At 37.6% G+C, this 21,721-nt stretch overlaps 1 protein-coding gene across 1 annotated transcript in view; it reads left to right on the forward strand.

Annotated features, from left to right (window-relative positions):
• The window catches only part of LOC131962793 (N-chimaerin), a 30,690-nt gene that overhangs the window by 2,034 nt on the left and 6,935 nt on the right, over positions 1–21,721 (forward strand). The window contains exons 3-11 of the mRNA XM_059327871.1: positions 2,438–2,476; positions 2,603–2,658; positions 7,370–7,401; positions 7,521–7,634; positions 10,782–10,908; positions 11,538–11,699; positions 17,250–17,327; positions 17,993–18,077; positions 20,647–20,820. Coding sequence (XP_059183854.1) covers positions 2,438–2,476; positions 2,603–2,658; positions 7,370–7,401; positions 7,521–7,634; positions 10,782–10,908; positions 11,538–11,699; positions 17,250–17,327; positions 17,993–18,077; positions 20,647–20,820 — 867 coding nt within the window. The remainder of the gene's footprint in view (positions 1–2,437; positions 2,477–2,602; positions 2,659–7,369; positions 7,402–7,520; positions 7,635–10,781; positions 10,909–11,537; positions 11,700–17,249; positions 17,328–17,992; positions 18,078–20,646; positions 20,821–21,721) is intronic.

Here is a 21,721-nt window from a genome sequence, read left to right on the forward strand (position 1 = left end):
AAAAAGCACAATTTCTCTTATTAGATGTAGTGGGGTAACAGTATAAAGTCTCCTATTGTAGTAGTGAACATTCTCAACTAAAGGATTATGTTTTACACTTTAGTCCTGGCGGCACTTCTTTGCAAAACACTGCATGTAATATCTTTCCACTCCTGTTCCAGACATTGTGAGTTGTCAGCAGCTGATGTGTTTTGTCTGGTTGCTTGTGTCTAACTGTGAGGGCATGTTGCCTCGAGAAAGAGGGTGAGACACTTGCCCGGGAGGACTTTGAGTTATTTTGAAGACAGGATACCGGGAGGACAAGTGTTGAATAGATAAGGCTTGCAGGGTGAACTCAGAGTACACAGAGACAGGAAGCAGGCTGTTAGTTTTACCCATGCGGAGAAGATGGAAGACGGCATGTGTCTGAATTTTTCTAGATGCTGGGGGACAGATGTGTTTTCATTTCCGTCTTTCAAATTAGTCAATTTCCTACATAATGAGTTTAGTTCCAAACCGTTTTTTTTCTCTTGGCTGATTCCACAATCAGGTTCAGTTGTAGATGCAGAAATTTGTGTTATAATTGCACTTAAAACATTTTTTTTTTTTTAAATATATACTTTTTAAATACTCAGTCCCTATTTCGAGAACATTTCTCATGATAATTTATCTTTATTTTGAGATACTGAGTCATTATTTTTTATGATACATAGTCAATTTTTCGGGTTTAATTACTTAATTTTTTCAGTCGTTATTTTGGGAAGTCATTACTTTTGAAAATGTTTTGCTATTTCCAGATAGAAAGTCATTTTGAGACTTCCTCATTATTATGCAATACTAATGCAATACTACCTTATTTCAAAAAAGTTTCTGATTATATTGGGTCATTATTTTAAAAAAAAAGTTGATATATTAAGTCATACTCAGTCTTTCTTTCAGGATAGTTTCTCATTAGTTTTAGTTGAGTTACGCAATATTTTGAAAAAATCTGAATATTTTGAGTAACTTACTCTTATTAAAAGATACTTTGTCATTATTTCTAGCTACTCAATATGGGATAATAAGTAATAATTTCAAAATCATTTCATATACATTTTGAGATGCTAAGTCATTATTTTGAGAGTTAAAATACTGAAGATTAATCTCCTTATTTCGGGAGAGTTTCTCATAATTTTTAATAAAGCTTGTCATTATTTAGCAAAAGGTTTCTCATTATAATGACATTACTTGATTTTTTTTTTTCATGACGTGGCTAAGTTTTCTTTTCTTTTTTTTTTACTGGTGGAAATAATCCTCCATAAATCACAGAGAATGATTTTCAGTGAAACATGCAGTAGCTTCTGCAGAGTTCAGCCAAACTCCATTTGTGAGCCGGGGGCTGAAGATTATTCTGTTCTTCTCAGTGTCTTATGTTGCACCCAGTCACACTTACTCTAATATTAATGTCAGTGCTGTTTATGGCCTGCAACAGCTGAACAAGCAACGGAGACACACAGCTACAGCGTTGATATCATCTACAATTCATTTTAGGCCTGAGGGGCTGACAGCAAAAGCTTATCTTAGAGCGGGGAAGATAAACATCACAGTGAGCTCTCATTTACATCTTCTCTACAAAGCAAAATGAATGGATTTTTGCAGGTTTTTATGCTTCACAGAATAGAGTCGCTTAGTCACCATTTGTGCTCAAAAACCATTATCTATCAATGTGGTGACCTGAAATAATTGCACACAAACTAAATAAAATAAAGTAGCTGGAAGCCTGAAATTCATATGTCATGCCGTCACTGTGACAATCTGTTTATTTAGCCTTTTATTTGGCAATAACATGAATGGAAATTCAATATTTCCTTTGGCTGTTTAGCTCAAAAATCATGTGATTAATCAGAAGTGGTTTGGCTTTTACCCAAACCAAATGTTCATCCAATAAACCAGCATTTGAGATTAAATATGTATTTTTTTTATTGTCAGATTAAGTTCCCCTCAGCCAGTAGATAGTCTGTCTTATTTCATTATTTAAAATGAGAGTGATTAAATAAAGTAAGCGAGTCCCGTCTTATCTGGTTTATGGTTCATATCAAAATTGAAACATAAAACAGGCAGAGAAAATCAACCTGAGCATTGTCATATTTTGTCCACTTGAGGGCGCTGTAGCAAAAGAAATTCAGTTCCAATAGCTGAGCTTTTATGGTAGGAAATAGGATAAAACCACTTCTGTACGTAAACATACTGTATACACACATTTGGTTTAGTCAAATCACAATTTTGTTTGTATTTTCGAGTGGAACTGCTCTTTTTTTAGTTATTTTTGTATATGATATGTACACATTGCACAGCTCTGTTTAGACATTTTGTCATTTTTGTAGATTTGTACTTAATTTTTAATGTCATACTTGCTTTTGAAATGTAAACATGTGTTTCCCATGCCAATAAAGCAGCAATTGTACTTTTCTGTCCTCAGATCACGATGAATACAGACCACCAGTGTGGAAGTCTTACTGTAAGTATCCATGAAACATTTTGTCTTGTTGTCCTGATTTTAAGTTCAAGCTCTGGGATTCTTAAACTTATTCTTTGTCTTGTCTTTTTTTGCTGATGATTTGCTTTGTGTTTTTTTCCACCACAGTGTACCAGCTCCAGCAGGAGGCACCTCACCCACGCAGACTCACCTGCACCTGCGAGGTGAGAACACACTTTCTAATTGTCAGCCAGAAAATGCTTAATTAGTCTGTCACGTCTCACTTCAACGTGTTTTTCAGGGAAAACTTTGCTGGATAAAGGATATATAAAGTTTAACCCCTTAGTGACTTTTCAGACATCTTTCGAACGCTGTAACAGACTTGATTGAATTAAACTAAAAGATCTAGAATCCTTTGTACCAGGGAATCATGTCATGGTATCTTGTTGGGAAGGGAGTGAAATCATTGGAGTGTTTCCACTGAGTACTTTTTGGAAAGCGGCTGAGTGTTTTGGCTCCGCCCACTAGTTAGTTCTTCTCGGCCTCTGTTCCCATACAGGTACTTTTGTAGCAGCTAACCAACAGAGTTCGAATGTGACAACAGACCGACGCGGCAAGCACTGTTGCCAACTTAGTGACTTGGTTGCTATATTTAGACACTATTCAGAGCCCTCTTGCGACTCTTTTTCAAAAAAGCGATTAGCGACAAATCTGCGACAAAAGACTAGTGTTATTGGAGACTTTTGGAGACTCGTTCCTACTCTTCTTAACTAGTAGCAGGTGTCGTCCCAAAGCACTCACAAGCGGCCCAGTCCTCCCGCAGCGGTCTCTCCCAGCTGCAGTCAGAGCCGGAGATGTTAACTCCTCAGTGTCCAGTCTGCTCCAGTCTGCAAATGAATCACACATGCGCGAAATCGCTGCTCAATAGCGGCTCAGAGAGTACCTACCCGAGGCAGGTACTTTCTGAGCCGCTAACCGGTGAAGTTGGGAGGATCTCAAGCCACACCCATAGCGGCTCACTAGAGTGAAAAGTTCCTAATGGAAACGCTGCTAATGATCCAAAGTTAGGCTGTTTTTAGCGAGGAAAAAACAGACATGCTCATTTTAAAAACAGAGTTGAAAAATAGGTTCTGTGGATGCCCTTAACACACCTTTATTTTACTAATTCAAGAGTGGTCTTAAATGGTTTAGTTCCAAAGACAAAAATGTGTCTTCGGAAGAGAGGACTGCTGGGAAGAGGTTAACGAGGTGTCCCAGATTACAGATGATGAAGCCAAAAATGTCCGTCGTGGATGAGTAGCCATTGCAACAACACCTTGTGCTGTTTGCGTTAACAAATTAAAATGTAGCTTAAATGAGGAGCAGGAGATTTGTGCACAGGTGCAGTGTGTCAGTGCACTTCTCATCCGTGTGTCTTCACTTAGGCCTGGTTTATTTTCTCCAACATCACATAACTAAAGCAATAACTGTATGGCTCAAGCCTCAAGCAAGCTGAACATTTCACAGCGTGTTTGTGTTTGTGTTTGGCCTCCTCAGAGACTGTATTCGCTGACTCTGCTTTTAGCAGGGCTGATTGTTTTTGCTGTAGTTCACCAATCCATTGTCTTCAGGGACGGCATCTGTTAAGCCAGTCAACAATGTTAAACGCTGCAGGTTTTTTTTCATGTTAAAGTGCTACTCTACTCTAACCCTTATACGTGACAAAATTAATTTAAGCATCTATGGAAGCCCATTTCTGCCAATATGATTTAAAAAAATCCTTTAAGTGATATAATTAGAATCGTTCTTGAAATAATTACTTGGTATCACAAAAAAAGAAGAAGAAATATTCTTAAAATAATGATGTAATTCTTTAAAATAATTTCTATGTAGTGAAAAAATGGTGACATTTTTTTAAAATTACTTTTTCTCAAAATAATATCTTCAAAATGATGCCTTAGTATCACAAATTAAGGCTTTGCAGTGTAAATAATACACTTTATTGAAAGTAATACATTTCTTTTAAATAAGGGGTTAGCATCACAAAATAATGAGAAACCTCAAAATATAGACACAGTATGTCAAAATAATGACATAATATCTTAAAATAATGACGTGGTATATAAAATAAAGACTTCGCAAATAATGACTTAGACTCACATAATAATATTGTGTAATCATCAACATCTTTTTGTGAATAATGACCAAATATCCAGAAAATAATAGCTTTTTATCTCAAAATAATGACTTTTTATTGCAAACATATGAAAAACAGGTTGTTTTGCAAATAATTTCGAATAACTTAACTAAAGTTAGTCATTATTATGATGAGATTATTATGAGAAATATTTTTATTATAACAACTTTTCATGTATATTGTTGTTAAGTTTTCACCTTTTTTTTTTCTACTGGCAGAAATAGGCTTCAATAAGCATCTGTATGTTTTGTACATTCAGATGAATAGGGGCTCTGTCATAGCAGAGGACACCCACTAAATGCCACCCACCAGCACCTCAGCCTGCAGGGAGGGGGGCCGCCACCAGATGTGCGTTTGTGGCGGGAGGGTGACACGGGACAATCCACGAGAGATTAAAGAATGGTGGATTGTTTGTCTGGTGTTAATCTGTAAAAGAGAGTCTTTTTAGGGCACGCTGGATGGATGTTCGTGTGTGTTTTTGTGTGGATGAATGAACAGCTGTTGGCTCTGATGGCCTGGTCCGGTAGCTGGTGCTGACCCAGTTAAAACCAGCAGACAGACGGAGTAGAAGAGCCCCCCCCCCTGCTACCATCAGCTCCATGGTGTCTGCTGGGAGTTCAGCCATATGTGACTTAATGATGCGCCAATAAGCACTTATCTAAGACTGGTTCTTTTTAATTTGTGGCAAGTCAGGGTCACTTCAATGAGGAGGCTGTCTGTGAGACTTAGTGTGACATTATTATTAACACAGTAAACTTGATCATAGCTGTGATTAGGGATGCACAATATTATCGGCACGTTATCGGTATCGGCCAATATTGGCTTAAAAATGAACTATCTAATAAACCGATTAAATAATGTGGTGCTGCTTACTTGATTAAATGCACAACCTCGGCGCCTATGTCTGTCATATGTTCGGAATTTTTTATTGTTTGCACATCACCTCTCTGTTGCACCTTAAGCACATGTTTACTTATTATGTCAATTGTGAAATTGGCCAAATTTGCCCTGATTGTGGGTATTATTGTTATTGATTATCTCAGGGAGAGCATCATCCAAGTTTTAAGTAGGTTGTCAAAAATTAGTATGCAGTTTTAAGCATCAAGTATTTTTCTTATTTTGCACAAGGAATAAATATTACATAACAAATGTGATAAGAGTATACTCCACAAAACTGTATGCTAATTCCACTACAAAAGAGAGATAAAGATCTCTGCAATTAGTTGTGTGGGCAAAAATATCTGTATCGGTAATCGGCTTAATGAGTTGCAAAAAATCGGCATATCTGATGTCGGCAAAAAATCCAATATCGTGCATCCCTAGCTGTGATCAATCCTAACTCCACTCAGAAAACAATTTGGGTCGTCTATCAGAAATAAGTTCCAATTGTCCTGAATCCCATTCAGAAAACAAGCGTTTTTAAAGTTGTTTGCTTGTCGTTTTGCAGACAGACCTGACAAAGCAGGAATTCAGACTTTTTACACATTGGCATCATGTTGTACTTGGTTCTGCATCCTTTTGGTCTGTTTTTTTTGTTGTTGCTGCAATTAAATCTCAGCCAAATCAGTTTTCAATTTCAATTTGTGGAGTCAGCAGTCAATTACAATACAAACAATCAATAAAACAGGTTTATCCTTGAGCAGACCGTCCTAAAGGTGCAAAAATAAATCTAAGGATGTATTATTTTATTTATTATTTATTATTTTCCTACTCTGTAGACTTTTATTTGATGCTGCTGTTCACTATATTGAAGTGGCAGGAGTTTGGTTTTTGCTAACAGTCACCTTATTTTAAATCCACTCCTTGTTGGCATTATGCACGACAAAGCTACATTTGTATCTCTAAATTTGACACACATACACACACACACACACCTGACACCTTTCTTCCTCACACTTACACACACACACTGTCAAATTAATATTCAGAGCTATTTGTTGGATCTTTGTTGATTTATTGGCTGCACAGCAGTTTTGTTGACGACAACACAATGTTCAGCTTTTTATCTGACTTGTGCAATATTCTCTGCGCCCACATACTGACAAAGGGCACAGTGTGTATAGTCTTAGTGGCATATTGTTCAGGTTTTTTTGTGCGTGTCCTACAGAGCAATATCACATTGTTGATATTGTTATATTGCCATGTCAATTATAGCATTTAAGCTTGAAAATCAAATTTTTTACCTTAATTTCTTAGCTGTTTTCTTAAGTCTCATCCCTCTGCCTCAGGCTGGGCGAAAAGACAAAAAAAAATGATCTCTGGATATACAACCCAGATTCCTCAAAAAGTTGGGACATTGTCTAAAAAGAGAATAAAAAACGGACATATACTAAATTAAAAACTGTCCAGAGATATTATGTTATGTTCAAACTGATAAACTTCTGATTTTGTAAATATGCACTCTCAGTATATGCACAATATATCTCTTAATATAGCTTGTTTTCAGGTAACTCAATAAATAAAAAATTATAAGAAGTAACCACATTGTAAAGCCTAATACTCCTGAGTCAAATTAAATACATGGCAAATGGAAATTAATGAGTATTTTCTCATTTTATTAAGAAATTCAGTGCAAAATGCATGGATAAGAAAATAAAGCATTGTCCAGATGACATAAATATTACCGTCATTTTTTCAATATCACAATTGAAACAACATTTCTGAATCAATTGCTGATATATTTCACCATATCTCCCTGTGCTCTTACAACCTATATCTTTTTACTGCTTCCCAAAACCCTTTTTTTTCCTTTCCTGCAGGTGGACAACCGACCTAAATATTATGGGAGAGAGTAAGTTTGCTCTTTCTTTTTCGGTCATTTATATGAGGCACATTCCCTCAATTCATCCCCCAACAGCAACAACTTATGTTCATGTTTTGACCTATTGTTGTTCTACTCTTCGTGTCCAGGTACCACGGGATGATCTCGAGAGAAGAGGCCGACCAGTTGCTGAGTCAGGCCGAAGGCAGCTACCTCATCAGAGAGAGTCAGAGACAGCCGGGCACATACACACTGGCTCTGAGGTAATGCCTGCGTCTTGTGCTGTTAGCTAATTTAGGGGAAAACTAGATATTCTCTCAGATTTTTGATATTATAATACGGTAAGTGTCCTTGTTTGAAAGGCTTATAGGGCGCCACAGGAATGAGGTCTTAACCCATTTAGGCCTAAAATTCCTGGAAAAAATGCCTGTAAAACCTCGGGGCGATTTTAAAATAACCCCCTAAAACCTGAAGTTTTTCTGGAAATTCAACAGAAGTGTCAACGCTTCCTACTAAATAATCGATTTTTCAGCCTGTAGCAGATAAAAATGAAATTCAAAAAGTATTTGAGAGCTTATAGCTGTTATATCAGAGCTCCCTCCGCTATAGTCGTCTTCCGCCATGATTTCAGTTCTGGAAATGTCCCATGTTGCATTGCGACACTCCCACATGTATTCTGATGCATTTCATTGGCCAAGAGACTGAAAATAGGTGGAAAAAACTACAAATACTACAAAAAGGCTTATCCGCTTTCCCGGCTTTAATGGTAGAATAACGCAAGAGCGCCCCCGGTTTTAATGGTCGAAAAGAGGTAATGCTTTCCCGCCTTAAATGGGTTAAACCAGGAAGTAAGTTAGCATTTTGGCGCCATGGGGCATTTTTTATTCCAATGTGAAAGAGCTGAGAATAAATTCATATACTTTGCAAGTAATTCTGGGCCTCTGATTTTCCTTCATATTTTTTTGCTGTATGAACGAAGGTCAGACCATTTTTTGTGTGTGTTTTTTAAAGCACTCATGTTCTTTCTCATTGTGTTAAATATCTGAACATGTCTGGTCTCATGGAGGAATGGTCTGTGTAATATTATATATTTAACCCTTTGATGCACAACATATTGACCCCCCTTCTAATGCACAACATGGGTCAAAAATGACCCGCATTCATTTTCCATGTTATTTAATGCTGGCTGTGAGTTTCTGTGCTCTATCTTTTGATATATCAACTTATTTTATGATTGAATATTCCAAGTATTCTTTAAATATTTTGTTTTTGATAACAACAGGTGATTATTCCCATTTTGCCTCTCATACTTTATGAAAAATAACTAATTAGCCAAGAAGTTAGCTAAGTAGTTAGCTTCGCAAGCTACTTAGCAAGAAGTAAGCTAAGTAGTTAGCTTAGCAAGCTACTTAGCCAAAAAATGGATATTGGTCATTTTTGACCATGTTGTGCATTAGAAGAGTAGTGACACAAAAAGGGAATTTATACAAAAAATAATTAAGGAAACATAAAATTAGGATGTATGATGATCAAAAACAAACCAATTGAGGAAAACCTGGAATACTGAATGATGAAAATAATTTATTGCAAAGATATAGAATATAAAAACTCATACATATCGGGTCACTTTAGACCCATGTTGTGCATTAAAGGGTTAAAAAAAAGGTGAAGTCCTGTGAAAGTTTTGCCTTCTTTGTTTGTTCTGCCTCTCCACTTCCTGTGAATCCCGTGAGATCTTGCCAGAGCTGTTTCTTGACATCCTCTGTCTCTGCCTGCATGTATTTGTTTGACAAAGCTAGAAAAAGCCGAGCCGTTTGGCTTTGTGAAGCCTGGCTGATCGTGTGTGTGTGTGTGTGTGTGTGTTCAGACCCCGGGTGCTGCAAGGTGTGAGGGTTTAAAGGCAGCCAGTTTGAGCTGTAAGCTGCTCAGAGGTGCTCATCTCTAAACTCACATGGCTCTGCACACTTTTTCCTCACAAGGAGAGGTCAAAGCATCAGGGAGTGATAGTTGGAGGCTAACAAACTGCCGGTCGATGTTGTTTTTCGAGGCGCAGCAGCAGCAGTTGTTTCTTCTAGAAGTTTAAAGTGCCTAAATAGCTCATATGCAGCATGTGAGCGATCAATTTTCTCCGAGTAGGTGTCATACTTTTAAATGGGTGCATGGCATAATTTGAATTTGGTTTTGGGTCAGTTTGTTCTATTCATAGCCGTATCACTCTTCCACCTGCACACGTTCCTCTCAGTCTCACTGCCTCTCCCATCCCTGTGGTAATAATTACCTTCCATAAATACCCCTTTTATAAACTAGTGTCCCGCTCTGGGTCGGCAGAAAAGGAAAGGTTGGGTTTTGGGTTAATGATCTAACAGTGCTGTTTTATCTCGCGGTGGTTTCATTGTGATCCACTGAGGAGCAGATAATGTGTTGGCCCAGTTCAGACTATGACAGAGTTTGTGCCATTTTTTGACTCTGTAGTATCTTCATGAAGGGCTGCAGCATTTTGTGTATCATTTTACACTCGTTTTTTTATCATCTTTTATATTTTAGATGAGTTTAACTTACAATTTAAGCATTAATGGTCCAACCCAGATGTCTACTTTGACTTAAACTTCTAGGATCCAGTCCAATGCCCGATGATCTGGAAGTTTAAGGTCCAAATGCCTTTTTTAAGTCCACCTTATTGTTTTAAATACAGGTGCATCTCAATACATTAGAATATGATGGAAAAGTCAATTTCCAGTATTTAAAGTCAAATAGCCCCAACCAAGTATCTTTTGTCTTTTGTAATATTACATTTTTTTTTGAGAAACTGAATTTTAGATCTTCATTAAATGTAAGCCACAATCATAATTAGAATTAATTAAATATATTAAGACATGAAATGTTTCATTCTGTGTGTAATGGATCTATATAATGTGTTATTTCCACTTTGTGAATTGAATTACTGACATAAATAAACTTTTCTATGATATCCTAATTAATTGAGATTAGGGTTGTCACAATACTAACATTTTCAACTCGATACCGATACTCAGGAAAATATTCAATACTCAATACCATTTTCGATACCACCAGGATAAAAACAAAGACCCCAAAATTTAACAGAAATATTTTTATTAACAAGAAAAATGCAACATGTAAAAATTAACAGAACCACGGGTTAAATATTTATAATAAAAAACAGTTGTGCAAAAAGAAACTGCAACTTTGATAACAAGCTTCAGATACTCGATACTTTTGAAAATGAGTATCGTATCCGGATACAACGTTTTAGTATCGATAATTTTTGAGTATCGACACTTTTGACAACCCTAATTGAGATGCACCTGTAGCTTTATAATGCACGGCAAACTGCTGTCAATTGACGCGTTCACTGATTTGGGATGGGAAACATCTTCCTCCATGTCTTCCAGGTTTGGGAACCAGACAAGAAACTTCCGTCTCTACCATGACGGGAAGCACTTTGTTGGAGAGAAGAGGTTCGAGTCCATCCACGACCTGGTCACAGACGGCCTCATCACACTCTACATTGAGACAAAGGTGTGTGTCCCTCTTCCTCCTGAGAAACTTGAAATAATGACATAGTATCTCGAAATAATTAGAAACAAAATAAAAAAGTTTCTTTTTATTTCATTATTTCAACATGCTATTTTATTATTCCCAGATAAGTAAGTCAGTATTTCAGAAAGCTTTTCATTATATTAAAATGGCATCTTAATATAATGAAAAAACATTTATTGTGCTTTACAATGGAAATAAAACCATAACATGGGTATTAAAGACAGGAGACACTAGGAATAATTCCAGTAATAGTAATTGGTAGCAGTTAATAGTAATAGTAATTACGTTTCAAGCTGTTTCTAAAAAAGAAACATCAGAAGTTGCTTGTCTTTCATGATGCCCTATAATTACAAAATCATTGTTTTTGAGTGTTTCTCATCACAGGATCTTTTTTATGGTCACAAGTTTATTTTTTTCTCTTACAAGTAACAGTGGGCCTCCGTACAAAACAGTGCGGTAAAATTGAGACAATAATTTTCATATTGAGTCTAAAGGTATTTGGTTTTACAGTTGGTTTTATACTGTTGGGGGACTATGAAACATTTAAATTGCCATAAATGACAAAAACCTTCAGCCGTCATGTTGACAGTAACCTTCTTCTCTGTCAGGCAGCGGAGTACATCGCTAAGATGACCATAAACCCCATCTATGAACACGTAGGCTACACCACACTGAACCAGGAGCCCACGCTGAAAAAACTCCTGCCACAGAGCCCAGAGGCCCCCGATGGACCCGCTCCGGCCAAAGACGACCGCAACGCTGAAGAGAGGGTGAGTTCACACACATCTTTGTGAATTTTAAGATTAAGATTCCCTCAGTAGGAGTGGGGGGGTCAGCCCTGGGATTCAAACCTGCGATCTCCACAGACGGCCCCACTAGATGACGTGGGTTGTTATTGAGCCTTATTTATTTTATTTTTTTTAATTCACTTTTTATTGAGGAATTTTTTAACATTTTATCCAGAACAAAGAACAGGAACAGTTGGGGTGGGGGGTACCTACAGTACAGGCCAAAAGTTTGGACACGCCTTCTCATTCAATGCGTTTCCTTTATTTTCATGACTATTTACATTGTAGATTCATCAAAACTATTAATGAACACATGTGGAATTATGTACTTAACAAAAAAGTGTGAAATAACTGAAAACATGTCTTATATTCTAGTAAGCAAAGGGTGGCTACTTTGAGGAATCTAAAATACAAGACATGTTTTCAGTTATTTCACACTTTTTTGTTAAGTACATAATTCCATATGTGTCATTCATAGTTTTGATGCCTTCAGTGAGAATCAACAATGTAAATAGTCATGAAAATAAAGAAAAACGCATTGAATGAGAAGGTGTGTGTCCAAACTTTTGGCCTGCACTGTATATCACACAGCATCATCTTTTTCTCCTAGCATCATTATTTGCAGCAGTCGTTGTTAGTTAAACTACAGTTTTACATAAAGTCAGAACTTATAGGCTTAACATATTCTGTCCATTTTGACCAAGTTTTGTAAAATAAGTCCATTTGCAATTTTAGTTGAAAAGTCACTTTTTCCATTTTGTAGATGTCTTGTATAATGTTGATCCAGTCCTCATTTCTTGGTTGCTCAGGCTTGAGCCATCTCCTGGTAATGGCCTTTTTGCTTGCTGCTAAAAGAATATAAAGCAGTTTCTTGCCGTATTGAGCCATATTACCAAGCTGCTGTGGGAACAAAGCATTTTTGTGACCATAAATGTTGAAATTTCACAGAATTATTGTTATTCAGACCAAAAATCTGACTCTCTTTCTCACTGTATAGTAGGGCTGGGCGATATGGACCAAAAGTCATATCCCAATATATTTAGTCTGAAGAGCAATATACAATATATAAATCATGATATTTTTATCGCCAAGTGAGAGCAAATGTTCAGTCAAAGTCAAAGCCAAATATGACATGTCACAAGTAGTTTTATTTAAACTGTTTATTTAAGTGAACATAAATTCTGTATAACAACAGAAGTACCTTTAAAAAAAAAAAAAAAAAAAAATCAAAGCTCAATAAAGTGCACATTAAATACAAATTATCTTAAATAAAAATAGCCTATGAAATATAATAGGCCAATCTTTTTCTGAAATAAATATATTTTTTATGAGAAAAGAATAATGAACATTACAAAAGAACTAAATCTGACAAACTCTTGTAAGGGCAGCATTTATATATAAAATATTTTTTTTAACTATATTGATCTATGCGATATGGTATAATTTCATATCACATTTAAAAAGTATATATCAATATATCGCCCAGCCCTACTGTATGGCATTGAGTATCTTCATCTAAAGGAGATAAATGTCATCATACTCTGAGAAATATGAAAATAGAAACTATAATAACTCAGGCCAAAAGCATCCTTCAGTGAACATGTGTTTTCGGAAAACTGACCTGAAGGCTTCAGAGTTTTTGTGGGGTTGGTTTGAATAAGAAATTGGGTTGTTGGCAGAGAGTTTTGGCTTCAGACCAAAGAATATCTCCTTTAAGAAACTGCAGTCTGAAAGTAGGTCTTAAAATGAATCATTCTGAGACAAATTGAATCATAAAGTCTCTTTGTATAGAAGCCAATTTCCACAAATGTGATGATAAAACAGATCCTGTTAGTCATTATAACGAGAAACTTTCTCGGAATAATGACTTGAGAAAGCTAATCTGTTCGAGGTACTTAGTCATTTTTAAGATGAGTAAGTTATTACTTTTAGAAAGTTTTTTTTGAGATACCAAGTAATTAAATTAAGGTACTTACTCAGTATTTTAAGATACAAACTCATTCATTTGAGATGCTCATGGTACACCGGGCGTTTATGATTGCATACAAATTCAATGCAAAGGCGAGCAGGAATTGCATAGGAGTGATTGAAACAGCATTATGTCGTAAGAAAAATACAGACAAATATCTTAAGTCATCATTTCAAGAATGTTTCTCATTATAATGGCATACAAGATCTGTTTTTTTCATCATAACAAGGCTTCATCTTCAATTTGTCAGTTTAAATTTTATGTTTTTCTATTACTGGCAGAAATGGGCTTCCATATCTTTGGCTGGGTGTTTTGCAAATTGCCCATTTATATAATTTAAATAAAAATAAGATGCAATTAATACTGACGTTGACAATGGACAATGTGAATTTAAAACTTATTTATGGGGATCCAGAGTGAAAGGGAGAGAATACACTTGCATCTTGAAATAAAAGTGCCTGAATCCAGGAGAAGTAGGTACGAAATGTTCTGTTTTAGTTCAGCAAAAGAAGGAATTAGTCAAGTGCAAGTGGAAAATGAGTGAATTTGTGCTGCAGGCAGCATGCAAAATAACTTGCAAAATCAATCTTTTTAAGCCATTGGACCTTACCTGCATAGATTATATACCATCTTTCCAGAGTGGGGTAGAAAGTAACAGTGATACATAATGTTCAGAAGCCCTGCAGCAATTTAAAATGAGGGTAAAGGTGAGGAAAGTTGCTGTATGTACAGTGTGAGTTGATAAACATGGTGAAAGGAGGAGAAGAGGAAGGAGGAGGAGGATGGATGGATGCAGAGGAGAGATGGCCTCCAGCCAAAGGCTCTGCAGTAAAATTACATAACAGCAGTTTGCCTGCAGAAACCTGCTATCTCCCGAAACACGACTACTAAATAGTCAGGAATCAAGTTTGTTTTTGAACCGTTACTTTTACATTCAGGTGATTTTTTTTTTGTAATGCAGAGGAGGGACAGGAAACTTTTTTTTCCTAATGGCTGCAGTTTTTTTTTAGAGTTTGAAAACAGAAGTTTGGAGATGTGAGGTTTGCCGAATGACGCAGGAGCGGATTCTAATCGCTGGGCAAGATTCAATGTAAATTTCAGTCCTGCAGCTGCGTGTTTGTGCAGGTGGGTGCAAGAAAACCAGGCGGGCGGCAGATCCATTCAGAGAACTGCTGTAAAACCCTCACACCGAAGTACACAAACACAAAACGCACACCAACAGGCTCATAACAAAGTAGGTGTAGTGTTTGCAATGCGTTTATCTGCTACACCGCTACTGAGCCTCCTGAGGCCTCGTGTGACCCGCAACGCATGACCACCTACACTGCACCTCATACATCACTGTCTGTGTGTGTGTGTGTGTGTGTGTGTGTGTGTGTGTGTGTGTGTGTGTGTGTGTGTGTGTGTGTGTGTGTGATGGGGGTGGTCCCGTGTACGTGTGTGCTTTCATAATTGGGTGGATTTGCAGACAAAGCAGTACGGCTGTGACTTTGAGACCAGAGGTGGTTCTCCGTAGGGAAGACAAGCACACGAGAGAGAAATACATATTTCATGCAGCTAATCAGCTTTTATCACGGGTTAAATGCAGCATTTATGGTCCCCGTGGGGGTGATAAAGACACAGATTGGGTGATGGCTTTTTTCAAATTTACATTTTTAAGGTCTTGTTGGTAGATTGCGATTTTGGGGGAGAGGAGAAGGCAGAAACCAGATCAGAATACTTTCAACTTTGCATTCTGGGAGCTTAAAGTACCAATGATAAACATACGAGTTCCTGAGCATAATCAGATTTCCCCTCTTTAATTTCTCTGTTGTTTTTTTTGTCTTTCTGTCCAATCGGGGTGCTCTTTTGTTATCCACCCCCTCTTACCCCCACACAATGAAAACACATTAAATATCCATGACCAGGCGTTCATATTCCATGTGTTGTTTGTATAAAAGATTTGATTTTATCTCAAAAATTCAACTCGATTCTGGTATTTTTGATATGTTTTCCACAAAGGAATATTTGTAATATCTTGTGTGATATATTTTAAATATTTAAAAAGAAAAAGATCAAAACATATAGCTTAAAGCTTGTAAATCTCTCCCATCGCAGCAGGATTTAATGCCCGCCTCCTGTTTATTGACTGTTCCCTCAGCCAAAAATTGTAGAAGAAGTCCAATTATCTATCCACCAGAGGCACCGCTTAACGAGAACCAGTTTAAGTGTCCTTCTTAAGTGGAAGTTTAGCCTTAAACTGTTATATAATGTTACTTTTTATGATCTAAGATAATGGATGACTTGGGGCATCTGAGGACACGGGTTGTTTATATTCTTTCGAGCATATTTCAAGCAAGATGCATTCACATAAAGCAGGCGACAGCAGTTACAGTAATTGTTATTATTACTAATTAATGTTGCCGGTAAATGATAAAAAGGAGGAAGGGAAATAAAAACCGTGTGAACGAACGAATGAATGAAATAATAGCTTGTTTTTCAGCTCATTCTTTCCCTCCCTCTCCTTCTCTCCCGGGACAATTGCGGTGGCAGAAATTGGTGACGAACAACAACAATCTCTGCCTTCCGATTGGCTCGTTCTCCTCTCAATGTGACCTGTTAAATTCATCCATTACTGCACCGTAGCTCAGCCTCCTCCTCCTCCTTTTTCTCTCTCTCAGCCTTTATCACCTCCCTCCTCCACTAGTTCTGCCTGGTGAGTGTGTGTGGAGGGAAAGAGGATTATAACACACACACACTGAGCCATGTGGGCTGAAGCGCTCACCTACACGAGACTGAGAGACGGGGATGCACATTCTGCAGCATCAGTCCGCTTTGGAGGATTTTGGGAACGCTTTTCAGGGAGATTTATTGAATCACATTGAGGGAACTTTTTTTAATATCATCTTTTATTGCCTGTTTTTTATTGGCTTGCCGTTTGTTTTTTAAAATTCTGTCTTTGTTATGAACTGGAACTGCACCATGCAGCCCCATCAGTATGCAGAGCTAATCTGATTGGCTGATCTTTGTGGTGCTAAGACGGCAGGATTGGTCGCGTGTGTGCTCCTGGGTTTGGGATGTTGTTGTCAGATAAAGCTTTTAAATTATTTGACTCCAGCTGTTGTAGTTATTCCTGTTTTTATTAGAAATCCCTGGCTTTTTTTTGCCATTTTTTCACAATCCTTCTGTGTTTTTTTTTTTTAATTCCTTGACTGACTATTTAGTTGTATTTATTCATGGGGATTTGGTCTCAGAGGCACTGTTTGATTTAAACCTTTAGTGTGAGTTAAATTCACACTAAAACTACAAATCCCATAATGCCGAGCAGAGAGTCGTATGTCGTTAAAAAAGGTAAAAAGCAACCACGCAGGCGAGCTGAGAAGGAAGCAGGTCAGAAGGGCTCTTTGTTTACAGCAGCTCTTGGTTTGAATGTCAGCGCCGGTTCGATTCCCTCCCTGCCCGTGAGCACCTCGGACCCCAGCGCTGGCTCGGGACCCCGTCTCAAGCGGGCACCGGCCCCCACCAAACCCACCTCCCCTGCTTCCACTTTCTGGCAACCAATCAGATCTTTTGCCCTTTCACAGCTCACGTCTCTGGTGCGGCGGGCCACTCTGAGGGAGAGCGACTTGACGCCCAAGTATGAGAAGGTCCACAACTTCAAGGTGAGCCGCCGCTTTGCATCTCCATCCATGTTTATGTGTGTGTGTGTGTGTGTGTGTGTGTGTGTGTGTGTGTGTGTGTGTGTGTGTTGAATGATGCCAGATTCGCTGAATCAGCTCATGGGGTCTTATGCAAATTCACCACAGAGAGCACAGAGCGCATTAGCATACACGTCCACGTCCAAACACACATTTCTGTATTCACATTTCAGATTTTGACTTATTGTTTTCACAGATTTCCACATTACCAGCAGCAATTAGTCTGGAGTCAAAATTTCAGAGCAACATTGCGCTGAGCTCATGAATAATCTGGATGAACTCACAAAGTGTGATAATATGATGGAGGTTATTAGCATTTTATGATATAAGGCCGATAAAGTAAGCAGATTAAAACTAAATTCTCACCTATAATAAATGTCACTAAAAAACAGTGTCAATCATATATATCTATACATTTACTTGTTCTCAATGTAGACCTGTGCAATTACAGACATTTCTAAAGTTTAACTCATGTATTTCTTTTTTTTATTATTTTATCTGACCATGTCTGTTTTCATGCGAATAATTTTTGTGAATTTTGTGACGATTTTATATTTTTAAAAGGGGAATGTTTAGCATATTTATTTTTTATTTTTTTTATTTCATATATCCCCTTTTCTCTAACTCAGGTTCATACATTTAGAGGCCCCCACTGGTGTGAATACTGTGCCAACTTCATGTGGGGTCTCATCGCTCAGGGAGTCAAGTGTGCAGGTAACACACACACACACACACACACACACACACACACACACACACACACACACACACAAACAAACACGTGTACAGACTCTAAACAGTACATAATGCACTTTTCTCAATCCAAAAAAAGATTAAATTTCTGCTCCTTTTGCCTCCTACACTGTGTTTGATGTGTTGCGCCTACTCTCTCTTAAACCGTGACTCAAATCTGGGACAGCGGGCTTAAAGTTAGTCACTTTCTGCTGTTGACTCATCCGTTGACTCATCTTAAATGTTAAAGCTCTCAGATTGGTGCCAGAGAACACACTGTCTGTGTGATTATGACTGTGTTTGTGTCTGTGTGATGACCTGTGCCTCTGCAACGCCTACATCTCAATGCAACTTAGTAGTTATTATATATCAAAGCTACGTTATGTAAAACTTGTGTTTTTGCAACTTTGCACTGTTGTCATCATATGAACAGCTGCACACAAATATTTGTTATGATTCTGTTACTTATGATGAAAAACAAAAGTCGAAAACTTTTCTGAAAGACAGCAAGACAGCTAATATTACTCACTGCTTCAACAGCAAGAAGACTTGCTCACCATCTGCATTGCAGCCTTTTATTTTGCGAAGCTCTTTTGAAGCCATTTAATCAGCTGAGCCTCTTCTACAGTATTTTGATGATACAAAGCTCCTTTTTTCTTCAAAAAAAATGTTACGGGGTGTAAAAGGAAAGATGGGATCTGGTATAAAGAACAGTAAGGTCCGCTTAATACAGGACTTTGCCCCAGGAGAGTGTTTGTGTCTCACGTGAAAACAAAACAAATCTTGCATTCTGCACACTACAACAACAACAATAATAATAATAATAATAATAATAAATAATCCATTCAATTTTTATAGCGCTTTTAAAGGTACTCAAAGTCGCTTAACATAACAGATATTAGACGCACACAAACTCAGGTCTGCCAAATTAAGGCCTAAAATTACACATTTCCATAAAAAAACATTTGAGACTACTAAGCTTTGCATGAGACAAACAACAACAAGCTGTAACATGTGGAATACAATTAATAGGCAAACCGCTACAAACTATTTAAAAAGTTCAAAGTAATGACCAATATATGGTTCAGTTGTTGGTGTTTTGACTAACAGTCTTGGAAGGGAAATTCAAAAAAGGGGCGCAGCGAATACTATTAACATATAAACATCTAACTATGAACACTGCTGTACACACAATCTCTCCTTTCCAAAACTCTACACAAACTGATTGTTGGCTACCTTCTTCCAAGAGCCAGAGAGTGTTTTTTTAGTTTTGTGATATCCCTTTTCGACCAACGTGGACCTAGTTCTGAACGTAAGATGTTAACGTTAGACTGTGTTGTAAGCTAATTCTATCCAGCTTACACTTCACATTGCAGTTAAACAAATAAAATAAAATGAATTTTACATGTTTTAGTTGGTCTTGTTGATCAGATAATCCCGCCCCCAGCCCCTGACGTAAGTGGGTCGTGGTTCAAGACCAGTAAGGAGTTGGTGCCGCTCTGGAACCAGTTTTCCTGGCCGAGAGCCGGTTATTTGGCTGTCAAAAAGCGAAGGAACTGGTTCAAGATTAGGCACTAGCCCTGGAAAAAAGGGGTAACAGACAGCTAATTCAACTTGTCTGCAGATTTCATCCTTTCACAATTTCTGTCTATCAGGAATCTCTGTTAATCACGGATGTAAAATTGAATCCAGTTTCACCAAAATCACTAACCCACCCACTAAAGTTACATAATGCAGGAACAAGTGTTCAGAGTGGGAATGAGGCACCATTCTGTCTTTTATGACTATCGTTACTATTATCAGCATTAAATGATTTTGAAAAAATATAACAAAATTGCATTTTCCTGATATTGCTATCAGGTTTTCAATCCGATGAACAGGAGGCACATTTTTATGTTAATGCAGCCGCACAAGATGCTCGAGAGCCACGTTCAGGACCTGCAGTTAGGGCTGGGCGATATGGCCCTAAAAGAATATCACGATATTGCAGGCTGTTTTTGCGATAACGATAATCTTGACGATATTAGGAAATACTTAAAAAGATATAGAAAATATGATTTTTTTTAGTCTGTATTAATAAATAAAGATCTAAAATGTAGTGTGAAGTGCAAATCTCAACAGTTGCCAATACAAAATGTTTTCTTCTTGACTCTTGAGTATGAGCAAATAATAAAAATAACCATTTAGGGGTTCCGGGGGCATATTTTAATGAAATTTTGTAAAGGAGAATAAAGGTTCTTGTATGTTTTATTTAAGGCATCTTATTTTGACAGTCTTCTTGTAAATTCTGTGGTGGATTCTCTTAACACACCGTGCTCTTATTTTGAAAAGCTGCAAGTGTTTAGCTACAGGGAGTAAGTAGCTTTTTGTGATTAAAACAACTTTAACCTCTACATCAAGAAGTAGGAATGTTGCCAATATCATGATATGCATTTTTTTTTTTAACCATAAAAAAAATATACCGATATTATCGTGAACGATACGATATGGCACACCCCTACCTGCAATGATGTGAAATGATTCACTTTCATATTCTGTCTCACTCTGCCAGACTGTGGGTTGAATGTCCATAAGCAGTGCTCCAAAGTGGTGCCCAACGACTGCCAGCCGGACCTGCGGCACGTCAAGAAAGTGTACAGCTGCGACCTGACCACGCTGGTCAAAGCCCACAACACCAAGAGGCCCATGGTGGTGGACATGTGCATACAGGAAATCGAGGCTCGAGGTGAGAGGACTGTGTTGTTTGCTGCAGCCTTAACCCATTGAGGCCTAAAACGCCTGTAAAACCTCTGGGCGATTTTAAAATCAGCCCCTAAAACCTGAAGTTTTTCTGGAAATTCAACAGAAGTGTCAACGCTTCTACTAAATAATAGATTTTTCAGCCTCTGTAGCAGATAGAAATGAAATTCAAAAAGTATTTGAGAGCTTATACAAATACTACAAAACGACGTATCTGCTTGTCAGGCTTCAATGGGTTAAGAGAGTGGGGAAAAAAGAGCCCACAAGGCCGGCATATGTATGCAAGACGTGTATGGTGGTATAAAGATAGCAGAATAAATCCCACATGTGAGAGTGGTGGTGTTCTAATCCCCCTCCCCCCATGAGATCAGAGTATTCTCAGGGGAGCTGCCACAGACAGGTTTTTATTGACCGCCATTCAAGACCTGATTGAAACTAATATTTGAGATCAATAGAAACACCTGACTTGATGTGATTGAACTTGACGGGAACTTGACGAGAGCAGATCAATTTACTCCTCATCCCCCACTCTTTCTCTCATCAATCTTCACTGCCGTCCTTCTCTTCTCTTCGTTTTCTCTTCTCTTCTTTCTCTTCTCTTGATTGTGTGACTTTAACTCCTATTTCTGTTTTTCCTTCAGTTTTATTTCAGCTTCACTACAGAAGAGAAACCACTGCCAAATTTTTTTTTTAATATATTACCCTTTGTCAGCAGCTGACATTTATAGAACAATCAGCCCATTTTAGTAATCGGTAATAGAGCCCAACCAATATAGGATTTTTGGGGTAAAACTCATTGATTACCAATATGCAGCCACTCTAGTGAGTATTGGAGCTTGATTAAAAATAGATCTTTTTATGTGGATTGTGCACAAATTTTGCATCGA

This window comes from Centropristis striata, chromosome 24, assembly GCF_030273125.1.
Source record: "Centropristis striata isolate RG_2023a ecotype Rhode Island chromosome 24, C.striata_1.0, whole genome shotgun sequence".
NCBI lineage: Eukaryota > Metazoa > Chordata > Actinopteri > Perciformes > Serranidae > Centropristis > Centropristis striata.